The 24045-nt window shown below is 44.1% G+C and overlaps 1 protein-coding gene across 1 annotated transcript in view; it reads right to left on the bottom strand.

Annotated features, from left to right (window-relative positions):
• Positions 1–2249: 2249 nt before the first annotated feature.
• The window catches only part of CEP164 (centrosomal protein 164), a 153111-nt gene continuing 131315 nt past the window's right edge, over positions 2250–24045 (bottom strand). Inside the window, exons 26-28 of the mRNA XM_073585239.1 lie at positions 9476–9586; positions 6506–6560; positions 2250–5540 (exon numbers count right to left, since the gene is read on the bottom strand). Of these exons, the coding sequence (XP_073441340.1) occupies positions 5513–5540; positions 6506–6560; positions 9476–9586 (194 nt within the window). The 3' untranslated portion in view covers positions 2250–5512. The remainder of the gene's footprint in view (positions 5541–6505; positions 6561–9475; positions 9587–24045) is intronic.

The raw sequence follows: 24045 nt of genomic DNA, 5'->3' as shown, positions 1-24045 counted from the left end.
GCGCATGATGCTGCATGCGACCTGCGTACCCTATCTTTAGCATTGGGTGCGCAGGCCGTGTGCAGGTATGCGTTTGCCGGCGCATGCGTCCTCTTGACGGTGCACCGACCTGCGCCAAATGCACCATGTTGCAGCCCAACTCAGCTCCAGGAAACGCTAGTGTGAAATTAGCCTAAGATGGGCTCTTCATACCTGTTTGCTAGACCTGGAGCTAATGCAGCAAGCTGGTAGACAGCCGCGAGCCACAATTCATGGGACTGCGAGCCACATGTGGCTCCCGAGCTACAGGTTGGGGACCCCTGACCTATATTATGTCCATAACATTACAGTAGGTATGGAAAGAATTCAGACCCCTTTAAATTTTACACTCATTGTTTCATTGCAGCCATTTGGTAAATTCAAAAAAGTTCTTTTTTTCTCATTAATGTACACTCTGCACCCCATCTTGACTGAAAAAAAAACAAATGTAGAAATTTTTGCAAATTTATTAAGAAAAACTGAAAAACATATGTCTCCATCCTGATCCATGTGACATGGGGCAAGATGGAGACAGATGAGGCAGGATCATGGGGCAGGATGGAGACACATGGGGCAGGATGGATACGATAGAGACAGATGGAGCAGGATGGGGAGATCATATGGGGCAGGATGGAGACAGATGGGGCAGGATGGGGACATCGCAAGGGGCAGGATGAAGACAGATGGGGCAGGATCATGGGGCAGGATGGAGACACATGGCGCAGGATGGATATGATGGAGACAGATGGGGCAGGATCATGGTGCAGGCTCTTGGGACAAATGAGGCAGGCTGAGATCATATGGGGGCAGAATGGATACTCATGAGGACAGGATGAGAGAACATATGGCTGGAGCCAGGAATGAGACACATGGGGGCCAGGATGGGGGATATTACCATAGGGGCTGATTAAGGGATATTATTACTGTAGTAATGTATTTATTTTATTTTTTGAGGATAAAGTTTTAAATGGGGGCGGCGATCCTGTTACAGTGAAGAGCGACACTATGTCATCTTTTTTCCTTCATCTGGTGTAGTGTAGACATTGGGAAAAAATTAAGTAATGTGCTCTGCAAGCGGTACTCTAGATAACTGTGAGACGAGCTCTTGCTGGAAGAAGTGATGGTGGTCTGTGCTGGATGAGTATGAAAAGCGAAGGTGAAGGACTTCACCTAGAGACGTCACTGGTGAATCAGTGTGTTTCCTGTACACTGACACTATACACTGTATACTATATACAGAGCTCCTGTGTATAATTGCCATTTGTGATCACTGTATTACCTGTACACTGACACTACATATAGAGCTCCTGTGTATGTTACTGATGATCACTGTATTACCGGTACAAGAACACTTTATACAGAACTCCTGTGTATAATGTCCCTGGTGATCACTGTATTACCTGTACACAGACACTGCATACTAAGTACAGATCTCCTGTGCATAATGGCACTTATGGTGATATTAGTATTGTTTTTTGTTGTTGTTTTTATTAATGATCAGCATTGTAGTATTTGGTCATTATGTGGTGGTAATATGTGATCCAGCCATGGTGTGGTGGTATTTGTTCCTTGTTCTCTCACTTCCTGATTTTACCAGTGAATTGCACAAAGCAGAGAGAAGGCTGATCAGTGACAAAAGAAGCATTTGTTTTCTTAAATTGGGTATATTAAAGGTTTTTTTTTTTTTAATTTTCGCTTGTACTAGAAAGTGGTTTTAAAATTGGAGATTATTATTTAATATTATCATTTTAATAATAATAAAAGATATATATAATTTGTAGTACAAGCAACAATTAAAAAAAACAACTTTGCAATATATCCAATTTCAGAAAATAAATGCTTCTTTCGTCACTGATCAGCCTTTTCTTTGCGCAATTTACTGGTAAAATCAGGAAGGGAGAAAGGAGACAGATTAGCAGCCACACTGAGAGATCAGGTTACAGCTGCTATTCATAAAAATCTATGGAGATGGGAGGAAGTTGGTGCAGAAATACACAGAGACAGTGCTGCTTCTTCTATTAGGAGTTTTACGGTCTCTATCTCAATCTACATAACAGCTACAATGCTCAGTACTATTGTATACTGTCCTTCATGCTGCTGTAGCTTCTAGTAAGTGTTGTATCTCACCCCATTGCAGGATTCAAAACTACACTGCTCAGTACTATTATATACTGCCCTCCATGCTGCTGTAGCAGCACCTGTGTTGAAAAATGACAAAAACTGCAAGAAAATGAAGTGATTTTTTTTTTAAATTCTTTATTTTAATGAAGGTTTACATTCACAACCAGAGTGGGGACAGAAAAACAACTAACTGTAATCAAATAACGTGCACAGTTAGACTGATTTTTGCAGAAGGAGTCCCCACTTTTACTCCTTCCAACGCCATCATGGCCAAGGTAACAATGGGCCTGCGCAGGCCACATCATATGTATCGTTTTTCTATTTAACGTGGACGCACCTGAGGAACTCGTGTCCGGGGACCTAATAGTAAAGCCCTGAGGTTGGAAGTAGCAATAGTGATTTTTCTTCTAAAAACTACCATAAAAATGTTTCATTCTAATTTTTCTAAACAATGGATATGTGTAATGCCCCCATATGATGAATGTGTCCTGATATTATAGATGTCGGGGTCATGTATGAGCGAGATTACAGAACAATTATAACTGACTGATGAGAGAAATATTCTTGGAAATGTCTCACTTTTCATACAGTAGTAATGTTCTGCAATATTTACACAGATAATCGTAAACTGACAAGCTGGTAATTTCTGAAGAACCAAAGTTTAACTCAATGGGCGTGAGTGAAAACCCATGAAAAAAAATTAGGGGTGAACATACTGTATTCCATTAGGTTCAAAACTAATTGTGACAATGTATTTGCCTCTTCAGATCTTTGATTTATATCTACTTGTTATGGTACAGTCATGAATTTCCGAACATATATATAATCAGTCACTGTATATATTCAAATGGTCATGTACTTGCTATTTTTCCCATATCTGGTGAGCTGATATCACTCAGTGCTTCTTTTTCTCCTTTGTTTACTGTCTGTTCCTGCATTGTTTACAGGGAGACTAGGAGATGGTACTGTCTGTTCCAGCATCAATTACAGGGAAACGAGGGTAAGGTACTATCCATTCCTTCATTGATTACAAGGAGACGCGGGACTGTCTATTGCTACATTGTTTACAGGGAGACAAGTAGATGGTACTGTCTGTTCCTGCATCGTTTACAATGAGACGGGACTGTCTCTTGATTCAGGAACAGACAGTCCAGTAACCTTGCCTCTGTGGCAAGAGACAGTACTGTCTCCCAGTAAATAATTCAGGAACAGACAGTACCATCTCCTCGTCTCCCTGTAGAAAATGTAGCAATAGACATTCCCGTCTCCTTGTAAACAATGAAGGAACGGACAGTACCTTCCCCTCATCTCCAAATAATTGATTCAGGAACAGAGATGGGACTGTCTGTTGCTACGTTGTTTACAGGAAGATGAGGCGATGGCACTGTCTGTTACTATATAATTTACAGGAAGATGGTACTGGCTATTCCTGTGTCACTTACAGGGAGATAATGACTCTGTACTGTCTGTTCCTGCATCACTTAGAGGGAGACAGGGACTCCGTATTAAATGTTCCCATATGAGTTACAGTGAGACAAGGAAGCAGTACTGTCTGTTCCTGCATCACTTAGAGGGAGACAGGGACTCCGTATTAAATGTTCCCATATGAGTTACAGTGAGACAAGGAAGCAGTACTGTCTGTTCCTGCATCACTTAGAGGGAGACAGGGACTCCGTATTAACTGTTCCCATATGAGTTACAGTGAGACAAGGAAGCAGTACTGTCTGTTCCTGCATCACTTAGAGGGAGACAGGGACTCCGTATTAAATGTTCCCATGAGTTACAGTGAGACAAGGCAGCAGTGCTGTCTGTTCCTGCATCACTTAGAGGGAGACAGGGACTCCGTATTAACTGTTCCCATATGAGTTACAGTGAGACAAGGCAGCAGTACTGTCTGTTCCTGCATCACTTAGAGGGAGACAGGGACTCCGTATTAAATGTTCCCATATGAGTTACAGTGAGACAAGGAAGCAGTACTGTCTGTTCCTGCATCACTTAGAGGGAGACAGGGACTCCGTATTAAATGTTCCCATATGAGTTACAGTGAGACAAGGAAGCAGTACTGTCTGTTCCTGCATCACTTAGAGGGAGACAGGGACTCCGTATTAACTGTTCCCATATGAGTTACAGTGAGACAAGGAAGCAGTACTGTCTGTTCCTGCATCACTTAGAGGGAGACAGGGACTCCGTATTAAATGTTCCCATGAGTTACAGTGAGACAAGGCAGCAGTGCTGTCTGTTCCTGCATCACTTAGAGGGAGACAGGGACTCCGTATTAAATGTTCCCATATGAGTTACAGTGAGACAAGGAAGCAGTACTGTCTGTTCCTGCATCACTTAGAGGGAGACAGGGACTCCGTATTAAATGTTCCCATGAGTTACAGTGAGACAAGGCAGCAGTGCTGTCTGTTCCTGCATCACTTAGAGGGAGACAGGGACTCCGTATTAAATGTTCCCATATGAGTTACAGTGAGACAAGGCAGCAGTGCTGTCTGTTCCTGCATCACTTAGAGGGAGACAGGGACTCCGTATTAACTGTTCCCATATGAGTTACAGTGAGACAAGGCAGCAGTACTGTCTGTTCCTGCAAAATTAGAGGGAGAAAGGGACTCCGTATTAAATGTTCCCATATGAGTTACAGTGAGACAAGGCAGCAGTGCTGTCTGTTCCTGCATCACTTAGAGGGAGACAGGGACTCCGTATTAAATGTTCCCATATGAGTTACAGTGAGACAAGGCAGCAGTGCTGTCTGTTCCTGCATCACTTAGAGGGAGACAGGGACTCCGTATTAACTGTTCCCATATGAGTTACAGTGAGACAAGGAAGCAGTACTGTCTGTTCCTGCATCACTTAGAGGGAGACAGGGACTCCGTATTAAATGTTCCCATATGAGTTACAGTGAGACAAGGCAGCAGTGCTGTCTGTTCCTGCATCACTTAGAGGGAGATAGGGACTCCGTATTAAATGTTGCCATATGAGTTACAGTGAGACAAGGAAGCAGTACTGTCTGTTCCTGAATCATTTACAGAGGAATGAGGAGACTATTAGAAGGCAATGCTAATCAGGCACACATAAGTGGTAGGATAGTATAAAAATCAGAATTATTACTGTGGTATAAACTCCTCTCTCATACATGACCCCATTTGTGAGGTAGAAGCCCCCAACCTCTGTGTTCGAAGTCTCAAGTGTCACATGTGTTCATATAATTAATTACAGAGGTATTCTGATGAGCCGTTTCTCTCCATTATAGGATTTCTCTGGCTCCATCGTTGCCCGGTTTGTCTACGCCTGCTGGTGCTTGTGTTGCTGGTATTTCCGGTAATGGCTCTGAATGGTGAGAGCAGCTCGCTCTGTGGCGTCTTGCATTGACGAGTCACTTTGTGGGTTTTCCCCCTTCAGACCTGAAGACACAAAAGAGAGATTTGTCCTGTTTCTACACATCTCCTGATCTACTATATATAGCAGCCACTTGTCCGCTCTTCAGCTGGAAGGATTACCACAGATCTGATCCGATTACAGGACTGCGCGAGAAGCCATAAATTGCTAATGCACTAAATTACTCCAAACGTCTCTGTTTTGTACAAGCAATAGGTAATTCATCGACAATAGCAATCAGAAGGCAACCCTGGTTAGATGCCTAGGGAGCACAGAAACAGGGGGTTGGCAATATTCCAGAAAAATACATTATTTGGAAAAATAATTGCCAAATTGTCTCTTCATAGAGGTGGAGGGCTTGAATTCTAGCGCCAACTATTTGGAAGTAGCAATCCTACAAGTCAATATCGACCCATTAACAAGCCTTGCCATATGACTTGCGAGAAACGTTAGTCCATAGACCCCAGTCCAGAGCCTCTCACCTAGCCAAATCAGATCTCATACTTTGCTCTGCTGAGAGGCAAAACCCCAAAACATGGTGTCAGGAAACTAAGATTCTAGTTTGGCTTTTAACTCAAGTCATATGGCAAGGTTCGTTAAAAAGGGTTAGTATTGACTTGTAGGATCGCTGCTTCTAATAAGAGGTGCTAGAGAGTTCTAGTCCTCTTCCTGTCTGAAGCGACAATTTGCATATTTAATTTACCAGAGGAGCATGCATGACCAATAAGTCTCCTCACTCTGACATGCCAGGCTTGGCTTGTCACTCTCCACAAGGAGAAACGTTACCCCTTAGATCCCTGGGGGAAAAAATAAAATCATGCAGATAATTGCTGACTGTCATGGCGTAACACAAAGAGCCCAAGTCGCTATCAAATACGACGTCCAATGTTTTATTGGGGAGCAAAAATACATACACAGGAGTACAGCTGGACCCCCCTCCATTAACGTGACCCGTAGATGCCATGCGTGCTGTTTATATATGAATACTGACCATTTTTGTCTCTTGCAGGGTACGTCGTACACGTGTACTGACAGCTTCCTCTCCTCTACAACATGTGAAAAAAAACATATTACACATTAATATGTGGCACACGATCAGGGGGCTCGTTTTGCCCACCACAGTCTTGCTCTTTGATTTTTCAAAGATAATGTGACATAGTATTTAATGTTTTTTTTTTTTTTGTATTTTTTTTAAAGGGAATCTGTTATTAGACTTATGCTTTCCAATCTGACAGTAGCATAAAACAGGGACAGAAACCGCGATTCCGGTGATGTGCTGCAGTTTTGATTAATAATTGTTTTTTTTTCAGCTGCAGAACTCTGATGCTGAGCCCTGTAAAACCCCGCCCCTACCACTGATTGGCAGCTTTCTCTGTACACTGTGTATAGGCAGAAAGCTGACAATCAGTGAGGGGTGGGTGTAGATACAGCGATCAGTGACCGGCCCCCCTGCCGGCATCGCTGATCACTGCAAGAAACCTCTGGACATATTTTTCGTCACTGGTCTCCCGCTGGCCAGCACGCATCGCTGCGTGTGACAGGCGGGAGACCAGCGATCCTGACACGTTGATATCGTTGTCGGGATCGCTGGTAAGTCACTATGTGTGACTCCAGCTTAATTAATATCAAGTACTACATGGCAGGAGCTCATCTCTGATAAGATACTGATTTATCTGCTGGTCCTATCAAAACTACAGCAATTAGCCCAGCAAGTGATACGTCGCTGGAATCAGGTTCTCTGTCGTTGAAACAGAGTAGAAAAAACCTAGTGACAAACTCTTTAGACCGAAGAGGAAATTTATCATGTAAAGGGCTTGTCCACAGACATGAAAAGTTGGATGTAAAGTACAGGTGCATCTCAAAAAATTAGAATATTAACAAAAAGTTAATTTATTTCAGTTCTTCAATGCAAAAAGTGAAACTCATATATTAGATAGTCATTACAAACCGAGTGATCTATTTCAAGTGATTATTTCTGTTAATGGTGATGATTATGGCTTACAGTCAATGAAAACCCAAAAGTCATTATCTCAGTAAATTAGAATACTTTATAACACCAGCTTGAAAAAATTATTATAAAATCCGAAATGTTGGCCTACTGAAATGTGCAGTAAATGCAGTCAATACTTGGTCAAGGCTCCTTTTGCATCAATTACTGCATCAATGCGGCGTGGCATGGAGGCGATCAGTCTGTGGCACTGCTGAGGTGTTATGGAAGCCCAGGTTGCTTTGATAGCAGCCTTCAGCTTGTCTGCATTGTTGGGTCTGGTGTCTTATCTTCCTCTTGACAATACCTCTATGGGGTTAAGGTCAGACAAGCACAGTGATAGTGACACTATTGGTACTTTTGGCAGTGTGGACAGGTGCCAAGTCCTGCTGGAGAATGAAATTTCCATCTCCAAAAAGCTTGTTGGCAGAGGGAAGCATGAAGTGCTCTAAAGTTTCCTGGTACACGGCTGCGCTGACTTTGATCTTGATAAAACACAGTGGACCTACACCAGCAGATGACATGGCTCCCCAAACCATCATTGATTGTGGAAACTTCACACTAGACCTTGGAAATCAAGGTCCCAGAGTCTGGACAAATAGTGGAGAGGCACACAATCCAAGCTGCTTGAGGTCTAGTGTGAAGTTTCCACAATCAGTGATGGTTTCGGGAGCCATGTCATCTGCTGGTGTAGGTCCACTGTGTTTTATCAAGACCAAAGTCAGCGCAGCGCCTACCAGAAAATTTTCGAGAACTTCATGCTTCTCTCTGCCAACAAACTTTTAGAGGCCAAAACAGGTGACAGGTTCGCTTTAACAGAAATAAACACTTGAAATAAATCACTCTGTTTGTAATGACTATCTAAGGCTAGTTTCACATTTGTGGATGGGGGAGCTGCGGACTTCCTCAGTGAAGCTCCGCCCCGCCGTGCCTCCTCCGGTCAGCTCCGCCTATGGCTGCATACTTCTGCATGCGGCCTGCGTACCCTATCTTTAGCATTGGGTACGCAGGTCGTGCCGCTGTAAGCAGATGCCTCCGCGTGCGTCATTTTGACGGTGCAGCGACCTGCGCTGAGCGCATGTTGGAATTTGTTTTGTTCGCCGCATCGTCAAAACGACGCATGCGGAGGCATCCGCATACATCCGCACGACCTGCGTACCCAATTCTAAAGATAGGTACGCAGGCCACATGCAGACGTATGTGGCCATAGGCGGAGCTGACCGGAGGAGGCGCGGCAGTGGACGGAGATTCACGGAGGAAGTCCGCAGCTCCTCCGTCCGCAAATGTGAAACTAGCCTAATATATGAGTTTCACTTTTTGTGTTGACAAACTGAAATAAATTAACTTTTTGATGGTATTCTAATTTTGTGAGATACACCTGTATATACAAAATAATTTCACTTTAAATATCAAAATGCCAAGTGTCCCAATTTCAGACCCAAGTTCCAGCAACTCAACATACACCCTTGTTGTAAAAGACAAGGAGGCCCCTCTTGTGACTGCACGTGATGCCGGGGGGCTGGCTGGCAGCTCGGCTCATTAGCTAAGCCAGCCAGCTCTTGGTATATGCATCAACCATAGGGCCTGCCTTAGTTAATCCACACAACTTTCTTTTTCCCTTGATTTTTAGGCCGGCCCTGGCTAGAAATTTGGCATATCTCAAGGGTATCCATGTATTAAGGCTGCATGGCGGCATACATTTTGTTTTTTTGGTTTAGACTTCTTTTCTTCTCTCTACAAAGGGATAAAGTTTAAAGAAAAAAAAAACTATAATCCGGTGAACAGACTCCTCTAAGTATGCACTATTATCTGGTACATGGCAAGCACTCGGCCTCCAGGCTAAAGGGCCGTACAGTCCAACGTGCAGCTTTTACTGATTTTACTAACAGATATTTCCATGATTTGTAGAGAAAAAAATTATCGAAAATGTCCACATAAAGAATGGCAGTACATCATACAGACATGTCCTCCTACCTCTTGGTCTCGACTTGCTCTTCTGTTCTGTGATACATACTGCACATGCCACGGAAGGGGCTGGTACGTAAAATATGGGGCTTGTTCTTCTCGAAAAAGTGAGTTGCCTAACTGTAGGAGGAAAACAGATGTCAGGGCAGGTAGCAGAAGAATATGGCGGTCAGGGCAGGTAGAGGGAGAACATGGTGGTCAGGGGAGGTAGAGGGAGAACATGGTGGTCACGGGACTTAGCAGAACAACACAGTGGTCAGGGCATTTAGAGGGAGAACATGGTGGTCAGGGGAGGTAGCAGAACAACACAGTGGTCAGGGCTGGTAGAGGGAGTAGATGGCGGTCAGGGCGGGTAGAGGGAGAACACAGCAGTCAGAGCAGGTAAAGAGAACATGGTGGTCAGGGGAGGTAGAGGAACAATATAGCAGTCAGGGAAGACAGCGGGACCATATAGAGGTCAGGGAAGGCAGCAGGACCATATAGAGGTCAGGGAAGGCAGCGGGACAAAATAGCGGTCAGTGGAGGCAGCAGAACAACACGGTGGTCAGGACAGGTAGAGGGAGTAGATGGCGGTCAGGGCAGGTAGAGGGAGAACATGGTGGTCAGAGCAGGTAAAGAGAACATGGTGTCAGGGGAGGTAGAGGGTCAATATAGCAGTCAGGGAAGGCAGCAGAACAACACAGTGGTCAGGGCATGTAGAGGGTGGCCAGAGGGAGAACACGGCGGTCAGTGAGCTAGAATTTAGTCAGTGCAAGCTATAGGAAAGTACAGCCGCCTGGAGAGGTAGGACAACATAGCGCTCACTGCAGGTCAAAGGAAAGCATAGCAGGCAGGACAACATAGTGCATAGATACAACTTTCAAATTTGACAGCGGCATTTAAGCGGTTGTAACCAAAGGAGCAACTGAGCACCCATCCTCTCCTACTTCTCTCAAATAGCAGTTGTGGGGTATCAATGGGTTATCATTACAGAAAAGGGAATCCTTTGACATTCTCATTCACACTCTTTGTTGAATCACACGCATTCCAGTTGAACTCATAAGAAGCGAAAAAACACTCTGGTCTCTTGAGTAGCTTTAAAGCGAAACACAAATATATAATTCTGCTTGTTATTCAGCACATTATATGTTACAGTGAGTGATGTCATTCAATACTACAACTTGTCCGTCAAAAAAGCAAGCTCTTAAATGGTTAATGTGGTGTAAAAAAAAAAAAATGATATAATGTAATATACAGTGGGTAAGGAAAGTATTCAGACCCCTTGACATTTTTCACTCTTTGTTTAATTGAAGCCATTTGGTAAATTCAAAAAAGTTCATTTTTTCCTCATTAATGTACACTTCCTGCTCATCACCTGCCTAATACAATCCCAACTGTGAAACATGGTGGTGGGAGCAACATGCTATGGATGTGTTTTTCAGCTACAGGGACAGGACACCTGGTTGCAATTGAAGGAAACATGAATGTGGCCAAGTACAGAGATATCATGGATGAAAATCTCTTTCAGAGTGCTCTGGACCTCAGATTTGACCGAAGGTTCACCTTCCAACAAGATAATGACCCTAAGCAGATAATTTTCACAGCACACTCAAAATGATTGCATGAAAAAATATGAGTTTTTATTGTACACAAAAATAATATTTATGAGCCAAAAGATGGGAGCGAAACAAAAAGCGACAGAAAACACCAACGTTTCGACCCGTCCCGGGTCTTATTCATAGAGTCGCTTGGTCCAGAAAATACAAGAAATAAGAGGTATGTGGTACATCGATCAGATTACCCATGGGTCCACAGTGTCTAATTGTGAAGGCCGTGGAAGGAGCCAAGGATCTTTGAGGCTTGGTGTGTACAGCGGCGCTCCCGCGCCTTGCTGCTCTGTAGGCGTGCTGGCACCCAGCTAAATTAACAAAAGAGTGGCTTCAGAACAACTCTGCCATCATTCTTGACTGGCCCAGCCAGAGACCTGACATAAACCCAATGCCATGGAGAGACCTGAAAATGGCTGTTCACCACTTTCACCATCCAACCTGACGGAACTGGAGAGGATCTGCAAGGAAGAATGGCAGAGGATCCCCAAATCCAGGTGTGGAAAACGTGTTGCATCATTCCCAAGAAGACTCATGGCTGTACTAGCTCAAAAGGGTGCTTCTACTCAATACTGAGCAAAGGCTCTGACTACTTATGACCATGTGGTTTTTCTTGTTTAATAAATTTGCAAAACTTTCTACATTTCTGTATTTTTCAGTCAAGATGGGGTGCAGAGTGTACATTACTGAGAAAAAAAATGAACTTTTTTGAATTTACCAAATGGCTGCAATGAAACAAAGTGAAAAATTTAAAGAGGTCTGAATACTTTCCATACCCACTGTATCTCTTGGTAGCAGAAAAGGGGAAAAAAATAGTCTACAACGTTAAAGGGTCTATATTATACAGCCATCTTACATGGACTTTCAAAGTAAGTACACCAGCCTCATGAGGTCTAATGTTTATTTTCAGTTTCTTTTGTGAGATCTGGTGACAGGTCGGCTTTAATATTGAACTTAAAGAGCTTTTCCAGCCTAAAGCATTTATCACTTTTTTTTTACTGGCTATATGAAAATTGCTAGATCGTTGGTGCTCTAAACACTTGGGCTCTCATTGATCACCACAACTGGACTGCGGTTATAGGAGAAATATTCTTCTTCTCCTCCTCCTCCTTCACTCTCCGTTAATTGATTAAGCCTGTACACTAAGACGTCTACTACGTCATCCACCTCTAGCCGTAAATCTCGTGCGATCAAAGGTCACCTTAAATGCCGGCGCATGCGCATTTCACGCTGTCCTGTTCAGGGCATTGGTAGGACCTGGGCTTTGCACATGTTCCGGCCTTTATGTGCATGGCCACAACAAGAGGTTTATGGATTCATGTGGATGACGCAGGTGACATCATCAAGGTCCAGTTCTGCCTAACGGGCCACTCGGCAGTGATTTATGTACAAGTATAAGGTCATTTTTCTGTGCCTGGATGTGGTGGTGAAAAAAAAGTCACTGAAGGGATGGCAAAAGTATGAAAGTAGTTTTACACTTACACCATTATTGGGAATGTGTTTCTAGGAATGCTCTTTTAACAATCTTGCAGTCTAAACAGGTTGACGATCACCGACCAACAAGCAAAACGCTGGAAATGATCTTTTGTGCTGCACTTTCGAAAGAGCATCATTCTCGGCAGCACACTGTCCTGTATAAACAGGACTTGTGCTGCCGAGAACAACGTGTACTGAAAGATTCTTTACCGACCACGGTTTCGAGTATCCAAACCGTGGTCGGCACAGATTTTTGCACCACCTCCAAGTAGCTGATTGGCGATTGTTTAGTGCCACTGGTTGGGTAATGTAAACGGACGACAGGTTGCAATAAAAGAACAGTTTAAAAATTATGTAATTACTTGAACATTGAATGAATATCCCTATTACTGATGAGTGAACGTGCACAGACAGGGTGTTATTTCAGCATACTCGTGTCCTGAGTGTCATCGGCGTGCTCGAATAAGGTGTTCGAGTCCCCGCGGCTGCAGGTCGACAGATGCAACACATGCAGGATTGCCTGTTTGGTTGGCAATACAATCCCTGTATGTGTTCCAGCTGTCGAACAGCCGCGAGACATGCAGCCGCGGGAACTCGAACATAGTATTCGAGCATGCTAAAGACACTTGGTTAGTACTTGAGCATGCTCAGATAACACCTTTTCCCAGCACGTTCGCTTATCACTAATACCTGTGAGGGCAAAGATCAGCTCCATCGTCCCCTTCCACTGCACAGCAATCCAGGCACAATGTCATCAAAGGCCCGACACTACCAATCGGCGGATATAAACAGCCGCTCCATAAATTTAGTAATGCCGAAATTGTACTGAGCCACAAAATAAAAGGAACCAGGTTATTTTTACTGCACAATAAACATCGCAAAAAAATAAAGGCATAATTGGTATTTTCTTTCATTGCCAACACAAAGACTTTAATCCTTTTTTCTATACACTATATAGGAAATAATTAAAATAATGTAAAAATAATAAGCAGTTTGGCAGTTAAAAACTGTCAAAAAAGAAGCTCTCATAGGTATACAGTGATGGACACAACTTTTAACTTTTTTAATGGCATTTGGAAAAAGTGGAGGAAGCAATGAAAACTGGCCAGGGCAGAGAGGGGTTAAATGTAGCATGTCAGTTTCGTGGCATGCGTGTCTTAGGTAAGATCCCAAAGCAGTAATTAGCTGTTCCTTGGCTACAAAAGAAATATGAAGACTTAATATATACGTATAACAAACCGTGCAATTACCATTGGTACATGAGCGAGTTTGCAGTAAGTGGATGGCGCTGGCTGCGATTAAAATCACGGACAATTGGCAGAGGAATGTCTGCCCACAAAGATAGATACTATACAGGGCAGCAATGCTGCATCCAGACCCAGATCTAAGATACTGACCTTGCCGATTACTCGTACCACGAAAAACAACGCGGTCATCAGGGACGCCAACATGGTGCCGGAGGAGCCGCCGCAGTCTATGAAGTGGCCAGTGCCGGCTGTCAGCACCAGAAGCTGAACTCTAGTAATAGGATTACAGGACTACATCCCGCACCTGCTGTCCTAGGATGTAATCCCTCTGGGGAGAGAGGAAAAACAAAGCAAACCCAGGCGTGGATGGGAAGGAGGGGAGGGGGGTGAGTGCACCGGTAAGTGGAGAGAGGACCTGGACGATAAAGTGTTAAATCAAAGTAGACACTTGACTAAAGTATCCGCTGGGGGAAAAGTTACCGCTTCTACATTGGAGGTCACCAAGATTTTAGAGAGAACTGTTGCATCCACTTAGCTTAAAGGGAATGTATAATCAGAAAATGACCCATTTCTTAACCCCTTCATGATGGGGGCATTTTTCGTTCCCCCCCCCCCCCCCCCCCCATTTCATTTTTCCCTTATTTCTAAGGGCCGTAGCTTAAGTATTCTGTCCACATGGCCATATGAGGGGTTTTTTTTTCCCAAGACGAGTTGTAATTTCTAATACCATTCATTTTGCCGTGTGATGCAAAAACAAACAAACAAAAAACAGGAGAAAAAATTCCAGGCATGGTAAAATGGTGACAAAATAAAAAATGTGTTTCCGACACATGCGAATTGTATGGTGCGATTCTCTAGGTCAGTTTGAGTACAGCGATCTCAAACTTGCACGTTTTTATTTTTTATTGATGGAAAGGTGAGGGGGCGACAACATATGTTTATTATTTCTCTTTATTTTTTTAAATGGGAAAGTGGGGTGATTTAATATTTATATACATATATATTATTTTTTCTTTTTGTTCTCTTATGAGGCTTGAACCTGTGATTGTTTGCACTACAGGGTGGGCCATGTATATGGATACACCTAAATAAAATGGGAATGGTTGGTGAAATCAACTTCCTGTTTGTGGCACATTAGTATATGGGAGGGGGGAAACTTTTCAACATGGGTAGTGACCATTGTGGCCATTTTGGATCTAGCTTTATTTTTTTCAATGGGAAGAGGGTCATGTGACATCAAACTTATTGAGAATTTTACAAGAAATAGCTTAGTTACTCACCGATAACGGTGTTTCTCGGAACCCATGACAGCACCACGGAGAGAGGGAGTCCGCCCATCAAGGACAGGAACCTACAGATAAAAAGGCGGCACCTCTCCTCCACCCCAAGTTGGTTACAGAGCATCAGAGGGTCTCCCGGTTAGTTAACAACAAAAGTATATACATAACATTATAATATTGCATATTATGGAGAAGCACCGTGTCTAACAAAAACACTTTGCACACATTAACTCGTGCTCACTGCACACGTGAAGGGGGGGAATAAGTGGGTGCTGTCATGGGTTCCGAGAAACACCGTTATCGGTGAATAACTAAGCTATTCTCTCTCACCCATGACAGCACCACGGAGAGAATTTCAGAGATTGGTAGCTTAGGGAGGGACCACCGCCTGAAGGACCCTTCTCCCAAAGGTCAAGTCAGACGTAGAGGCTAGATCTAAGCAATAGTGCCTGAAAAAGGTAGAAGGTGTTGACCAGGTGGCCGCCTTACAGATCTGCTCTATTGATACCTCTGATCTTTCTGCCCATGAGGTCGCCATTGCTCTTGTAGAGTGAGCTTTTAAACTCTCCGGGATGGTATTCCCACTGGATGAATACGCCAGGGCAATCGCATTCCGTATCCACCTTGCTAGGGTACTCTTGGATGCCTTGAGTCCCTCCTGAGGTCCCTGGAAACACACAAAGAGAGACCCTTCCTTCCTACATCCCTTGGTGGCCTCTAAGTACTGAACTAAATTTCTCCTCTCCCCTATTCCTAGGGTTTGGGCTGAAGGAAGGACCACTTCTTGGGACCTATGGAAGTGTGTCGACACCTTAGGTAGGTATGCTGGGTCAGGTTTTAATATGACTATCGTCTAGGGGGTATTGCTGACAGCTTGAATATCGCTTACTCTGCGAGTGGATGTTAGGGCTACTAAAAGTATAGTCTTTAATGATAGGGGTTTTTAGGGGTGCTGACTGGATGGGCTCGAATGGGGGCCCTGTTAGTGCAGACAACACTAGGTTTAGATCCCATGATGGTATTTTCTGGGTGGTTATTGGTCTAGACCTGGCTGCAGCCCTCATAACCCGTGCCACCCAAGGGTTGCCTGCCACATCCTGGTTATAAAGGGCACCTAGAGCCGCTATCTGTACCTTCAATGTATTAGCTGCCAGCCCCTGCTCTAACCCTTTTTGCAGGAATTCGAGAATTTTGTCAATTTGTACTCCATCCTGAACCCTTACCCCGGAGCTGGATAGAAATTTCCTCCAAGTTCTACCATAGGCCCTGATTGTAATCGGTTTCCTACTCTTTTGTAGCGTGGAAACCAGGTTTTCTGAGAACCCCCTCAGCAGTGCCCTTTCAAATTCCATGCTGTTAAATGGAGGTTCACTGCCCGAGGGTGTAACACGGGACCTTGGGACAGAAGGTCGGGGAGATCTGGTAGAACCCAGGGGTCGGTTATTGACAGTATTTTACTACATATTTTTGAGGTGGGAGAGAAAGTCTTTCCTTAACCCTGATCCTATCAGATTTAATAACCAAGGGTTGCTCGATATTTTCCTCCAGGCTGGGAGAAAAAACTTAGCCTCCCTCCCACCCTGGGCAAACAGTCACTTGGAGGGCTTTTTGTCACGGGACGAGTTATCAAAGAAGAACCCCCTGTCTCTCCTTCTATCGTCCCATTTCTGTTCTCTCAGGGGTCTCCTCTGAAAAAACTTTTTGTTTCGAAAGGATCTTTTAAAGCCTGTGGGGCCTAAATTTGGGAATCCCTTCTTTTTATCTCCCGCCTTTTTGTCATCCAATGTCTCTCCAAATAGGAATTTCCCTTCACAAGGGATGGCACATAGTTTTATCTTAGTCTGTAAGTCCCCAGGCCAACATTTAAGCCACAGCATTCTTCGGGCTGCGTTTGACAGGGCTGCCGTTTTGGATGACAACCTTACCGAATCAGCCGGAGTCTGCTAAGAAGGCCGCCGCTCCCCTTATCACGGGAATGGATTCCAGGATCTTCTCCCTGGGTGTACCCTCCCTTAGCTGCTTCTCTAGTTGGTCCACCCACACCATGAGGGCTCTGGAGGTACAAGTTGCTGCTATCACTGGCCTAAGATTTCCTCCTGCTGATTCCTAGGTGCCCTTGAGGAAAGTATCGGCTTTCTTGTCTAATGGGTCCTTTAGAGTACCCATATCCTCAAAGGGGAGTGCAAATTTTTTCGAGGCTAACTTCGGTGCTTTGTCCCAGGACGTGGACGCCTCCTCGTCAAAGGGGTATTGTCTTTTAAGGGAGGGAACCATGGAGTTCTTCCTATCTGGTCTCTCCCATTTTTTTTTTTTTATCAGGCCCTGTACATTTTTGTTTAGCGGAAACACTCTGCGTCTCTTTTGGCCTAGTCCCCCGAACATTATGACCTGGACTGATCTATCTGGCCGAGGGTATGCTACCCCCATGGTAGACCTTACTGCTTTTACTAACATATCTACCTCATCCAGGGGAAAACAATGACGACCTTCTGTTTCCTCATCTGAGGATGACGAGTCGGTGTCTGAAGTATGTGATGTAACTTCCCCTGACGTCGAGGCCTCTGACTGGGAGGCTGCTACTGTGTCCCTTTTCCTTCCCCTCTCTTTGCGTTTTAAGGATGAAAGGGCACTTTGAAACTCCGATCGGATTACCGCTCTTAGATCCGAGGCGTAATCCGGGGTTTCATTACAAAGAACTTCCTGTATGCAGGAGTCGCAGAGTTTTTTATCCCAAGCTGCTGGTAGCGGCCTGCTACAGGTGGGGCATTCCCTGTTCTTTGTTTTTTCTTTCTTCTTTCCCTAATAAGGGAAAGAAGTCTATTATAATGGGGGACATTCACGTAGATCACTTACCCCATTATGCGCAGTTGCAGGTACCGGTTCGGGAGGTGGAAGGTGATTTGCTCCTCACAGTCGACTTGCTCCGCTGCGTGGAGTGGCTACTGGACCGGCCCTCGCGCCCGTCCTTTTCTTTTTGCCGGCGATGGTGGTGTCTGTGCTGCTGCATTGGCTGCTCCTCGTGCTGGTCGCTGTCCTCCATGTTTACAGGACGCTTGCAGCAAGGAGCATTTCCTGCATTCTTCTTTTAAATCTCCCGGCTCTGACGTCACCTTCATCTCCCAGCCTGCCCTGCTGTGCCCCTGGGGAGCGCGCAATGCGCATGCGCCGACCGCGGGACCCGGAAGTCGTCATTCCATTTTCGGGGCAGCATCATATCGGTACATCTCTGTACCGCAGCGCTGTCCCAGCGTATACCGGCGTCCCCCAGCCCCATTCTCCTTTCCGGAGCGGCGGCTCGGTACTCTCCCACAGCTCACCCTGTACAGCCCCTCGGCTACAGCGGTGGCGGCTTCAGGCACCGACCCCGCCGCGGCAGGGGCCTCCCCGCTGCAAGAACTGCGAACGGGACGGCCCTGGCTCCTCTTCAAGGGTAAGCTGCTGCCTGCTGCAGGAACCACGGGTCACCCGTCAAGGACAGGAACCCAACTGGGGGAAGAGGAGAGGTGCCGCCTTTTTATCTGTAGGTTCCTGTCCTTGATGGGCGGACCCCCTCTCTCCGTGGTGCTGTCATGGGTGAGAGAGAAACAATAGTGTGCTTGGTTTTAACTTAACTTTATTCTTTCATTAGTTATGTACAAGTTTCTCTTTGTTTACAGCCATTAACATGTGAGGAGCAGATAGAAATTGTGTTGATGTCTGGTGAACGCAGAACCCGGGGCATGACAGCAGATTTCAATGCAAGACACCCTAAGCAAGAAAACTGTCATCATTCCAATTTTATTTGGGTGTAGCCATATAAATGGCCCACCCAAAAAAGTTAGCCTCATCACTGAACATAATGTTCTGTGTAAACTGAGGGTCCTGTTCCAATTTTTATTTTGCCCATTCTGCAAATTTAGCGCGCCGATCTGGGTAACCAACCATTCCCATTTTAGGTGTATCCATATAAATGGCCCACCCTGTATATATGTACACTATATACTCCAATAACACAGTATTGGTGTATATACACTGTGTTCCAAATTATTATGCAAATGATATTTTTCTCCGATTTTCCTAGTCGGTACAAATGACAGTCAGTCTAATAAAAGTCATCACCGCTTAGAGTATACATCAAATTTTATTGAAGAAACCTCCTAATGATAGCAGTATAATCTCCAAAATGAGATGAGGAGCTGAGCTTCACAGGGGTGACAGATATGGATTTTCCCTTGGTTCCGTTACATTTAGCGATGCACCAGCGATCCCGACAACGATACGACCTGGTCAGGATCACTGGTGCATCGCTAAATGGTCGCTAGTGAGCTGCCAAACAGGCACATCTCTCCAGCGACGCAGCAGCGATAAGCGAGCCGTCGGCGGTCGCTGTTACCTGTCACACCGCAGCGATTCGGCGACTTCCGCCTGCATCCATGCGCCGCTAGTCGCCGCCAACGACGAAAAATGGCCCAGGCCATTCGAGCACGATCAGTGATAACCGGCGGGGGGGCCGGTCGCAGGTACGTGTCACACAAAGCGAGATCGCTAACGACATCGCTGTTGCATCACAAAATTGGTGACGCTTTAGCGACATCGCTAGCGATCTCGCTATGTGAGAAAGGCCCTTTAGTGAAAAAAAAAAAAAGTAATTAAAAAATGAAGAAAAATAAAATGTTTTGGCTGTATCCAGAATGCCAGACTGCAAACTTTAGATATTTCTGTAAGTTTCTCACTTTTATTTTATAACAGTTTTGCATATTTGTATGTCACTTTTTATTTCCATATTTTTATATCCTTTTATTGTAAGCACTGCACCTTTTCTATTAAAGCTTAAAACTTTAATAAGTTTGAACCTTGTATGCGCTAAAGAATCCATAGTCTTAGAGTGTGTGACCCTGCTGATTGGCAGACAGTAGTAGTAGTACTTCCGGGACTCATCGCCCCTGTGTTCGGTGAGTGGTGGCAGCGTGTATGAGGCGGGAGCGTGGTCTGTGTCGGGGTGTGATTTATTCTCCGCAGCATAGGACAGAGGTTGAATCCTGGACTGAGAGGAGATGGATTAACCCTTTGAGGCGCAACCCCAAGTCACGTGCTGAGAAACGGGTACGTGACACTTTGTTTTTAATATAGATTTTTTTTTTTTTTTTCCATATTACTCTCAAAAATGATTAAAGATACATTAAACCTAAAAACTTTATTTAATCAATAGATCGTTTTCTAATACATTCACTTTTAAAGGGGTTTGACACAACTTTCCTGGATGAAAGTGATCGTTATAAAATGAAGAATAAGGATTTGCTCCCACGTTGCATTTTTGCGGTTTTTTTAATGCAAATTTTAACCTGCGTTTTACAATACCAGCAAAAGCTATGAGATGTCAGAAATCTCATGCACACACATTGTTTTTTTTTCTTGACTAACTTGGAAAACTGCTGCATTTTTACAAACTGCAGCATGTCGCATCTTGCAGCTTTTTTTCACCCATAGAAAGCAATTAATAAGTGCAAAAATGCAGCAAAAACACAGGTATCAGGATTGGCTGCATTTTTGGTGCAAAAACCTTAAGTATCATGATTTTTTTGGGGGGAACTAAACTTTATCAGTAAGAGGCAGCAAAACCTACTTTTTGTAATCAGCTTATTTACTGCTGAGAGCAGATTTTCCCTGCCGCAAAAACGCAACGTGTGAACATAGCCCAAGTGTTACTCACCATTTACACGACGCTTGGTTGGTCTCGGATGGAAAATGAAGTGCTGATCTGCTGTTTTTAGGATCACCTTTTCTTTCGTTCCACAAGTCCATGTCAGTTTCCGATGCTATATACACCACTGATTCTATGACTCTGCCGTAATGCATACATATCACTACACCGGAAAGTTACACAAGTGTTTTCCCTCTGTATTCGCTTTTGGAAAATCAGTGATGTGAATGAGATTTAACTCCTCCAGACATGTACAGCATGCTGGGTGCAGGAATACTGATCAGGCTCAGGAGCTGAGCCTGCAGCATACCCGGCAATGCTGGCTGTAGTACACAACCAGCATCTGCCTCTAACAGCAGCAATCGAAGCGAAGATCCATTCGCTGCTGTTAACCCCCTTAAATACCGCTGTCAAACGGTCTGCAGCATTTAAGGCTTGCACGCCATTCTCTTTGTCCATCACCCTACTCCTCACGTGAAACTACAGGCAGTCGAGGCTTTCTGAAAGCCCCCAAGCCTGGTATATCGGTACTCCTGGGAAGCCCAGCCATACACTGCACTTCATAGGAGACCACAATTTTCTCGATATACTGCAATACAGCTGTAATTCAGTAGAGAATGAGTGATCAGTTAATCAAAGATTCAAGCCCCTAAAAGGGAAATAAAAAGTAAAAAAAAAAAATATATAAAAAAAATGCAATGAAGGTTGATCAACTTCTATTTACCCCAGTATTTGTATCAATAAAATGTCACCATAAACTAAGCACTCACTTACCTCATTTGAAAAATAAAAAAAGTTGCAGGTGTCAGAAAATGATGACCCATACAATTTTTTAATTTCCTTTTTACAAATTGCTAATTTTTTTCATCACTAAAATAAAAATCTATACAAAAAGTTTGGAATTGTCATAATAGTACTGACCTAGTAAATCATGTAACTAGGTCAGTTTTATTGCACAATGAATCCCTTAAAATCAAAACCCACCCCCAAAATAATTGATTTTTTTTTCACAATTTTACCATAATTGTTGGTTCAATAAAATATGATGAATTTGTCGTAAAATAATCTGGACGTCCATCCCAGGCACAATTGTGATCCTTTAAGTTTGTTATGAAGGTTTGCTCTCCGCAGATTGTGATACTTCGGGCAGGGTCAGACGGCAGTATAACTCATGCGAGTATCGCATCGCACTGCACGGACTGTCCGGCACCTCTCCTGACCTGAGCATGACAGCATGATGGATTACTATGCAGCTGTCAAGCTCAGGTCAGGAGAGCCGACAGCCAGGACGAGGTTAACCATGCGATTCTCGCACGAGAAATACGGCAGTCTGTCTCTGCCCTTAGGCAGAGAAAATTCTTCATCCTACTGAGCTAATATTCACATCACTGTTACAATGAGATTCACACCAGCCAAATACAGTATATGGATTTAATCTGTATGATGCAATACACATGGAGCACACAAACACCGGGTATAAAAATGTCACAATGTCATTACCAGAGACAATATCAGCACACGGATATAAAATATACATAACCAAAACACAGCCGGCGCGAGTCTGTCTGGTAGAATTGCATAGTAGCAAGGAGTGCCGATCAGTCGCCATTAAAAAAAAAAAAAATTGTAAAAAAATATATTTCATTTACTGATACAGGAATCATATGATCTATTGTAGATAGAGTTGCAGCCAGCAGCGCATGCTGGGAGTTGTAGTTGAGTAAAAGCCTCAGGTTGCAGACCACTGCCTTACACAATTTACAATATACAAATTATGTGACCCGCCTCGGCCGGTGATTGTCTGAGCAGGCATTTCTGGGGGTAGACAGAAAGGACTGGGAAGCACAAACCTGCGGGGACTGGGTGGGTACTGCAACGGGACGTGCTGGGATTAGAGGGGGTCAATACAGGAGTATATAATTTTTTAAATTATTATTTAAATCCGATCTGAATCATTTAAAGTATGAATTGGATTGGCTAGTAATCCATTCAGAGTGTATGCTTACAATTGTCTGATTAAAGGGAATCTGGCAGAAGATTTTTATATGTAATCCGAAATCATTATGTAGGGGCAACAACCCCGATTCCAGCAATGTATCACTTGCTGGTCTGCATGCTGTCATTATGAAACCACTGTTTTTTCTCCTGTAGATCTAGCAGAGCTCCAAATGCTGATCCATATATAAGCGTATAAACAAAAAAAAGAGGGTGGCACTCACCAGTCTAAAAAATTCCAACGTTTATTTCATTTCTTAAAACATCTTCAACGGGGGAGTGGAGGAAGGAGTATGAGGACGACGACAGCCATTTCACGCTATTGCGCTTCTACGGGTCTTTATACGCTAGGTTTCCAGGGTGAGCACCTGATAGTCTGGGTTTATATGCCTGTAGTGTGCATAGGAGCAGACGCTTCAAAGGTCTGTGATTCACAGGTGCGCCAGCAGTGCGGACTGATCCATATATAACCACACCCACATCACCGATTGGAAGAAAGCTAGCTAATCAGTGATTGAGGCGGGGCTACACAGAGCAGGAGGACTGGGAGGCACGAAACACCTAGTCCTGTAGTGATAATCTCCTGCCGATAAAAAATTGATATTATAGAAACAACAACACCCAGCCCAATCAGTGACACATCGCTTGAATCAGGGTCTCAGCACCTACATCATGCTGCTCTCAGATTACATAGCACAAACGTGCTCACAGATTCTCTTCATGGCCCCTGTTTACTAGTCCTGAAATCCCCAGGAAGAAAAACTCAAGCATATCCTCACATCTGTACACAGCTCTGCTTACACTCCCAGGGTTAGCGGATCACTTATGTCTTCTCTTTTGCGTGATCACTGGAGGGTCTAAATATTCCAGCTCCCACTGATCCAAACTACTAAGCAGTGGCAACAACATATCATCAGAGTTTCAAAAAAGTTTAGTCCAAACTTTAGTCGCCTAATCTGCTGGCAAATTTAACATCATGAAGATTGGTAACTTTTTCTTTATTTTCCACCATCAGATTCTAACAGTTGGAGAACCGAGCTCTACAATAAGGCAATGTGTAAAATCATCAGGCACAAATGTATCCTCTGTAGGCGACACTGATGGGCAGCGTGTGTTCCACACTGCTCATAGTGTGCCTCTGTACAAAGTGCAGTAGCGAATATCAATTCAGTATAAAAATAAATATATACACAATGTATAAAAATGATTCTACCTGTTGTACCTGACAAACCCTGCAGGAGAAATCGCTAAAGCTTAGGAACAAGACATTTGCATAGTTGTCGATAGAACCACAGTGCTACGGATTGTTTTTTTG

The sequence above is a fragment of the Dendrobates tinctorius genome, unplaced genomic scaffold, assembly GCF_039654945.1.
Source record: "Dendrobates tinctorius isolate UK_male_01 unplaced genomic scaffold, ASM3965494v1 ptg000086l, whole genome shotgun sequence".
In the NCBI taxonomy this organism is placed as follows: Eukaryota; Metazoa; Chordata; class Amphibia; order Anura; family Dendrobatidae; genus Dendrobates; species Dendrobates tinctorius.
Note: the sequence above shows the minus strand (reverse complement) of the source record. Positions and strands in the feature narration are given on the sequence as shown.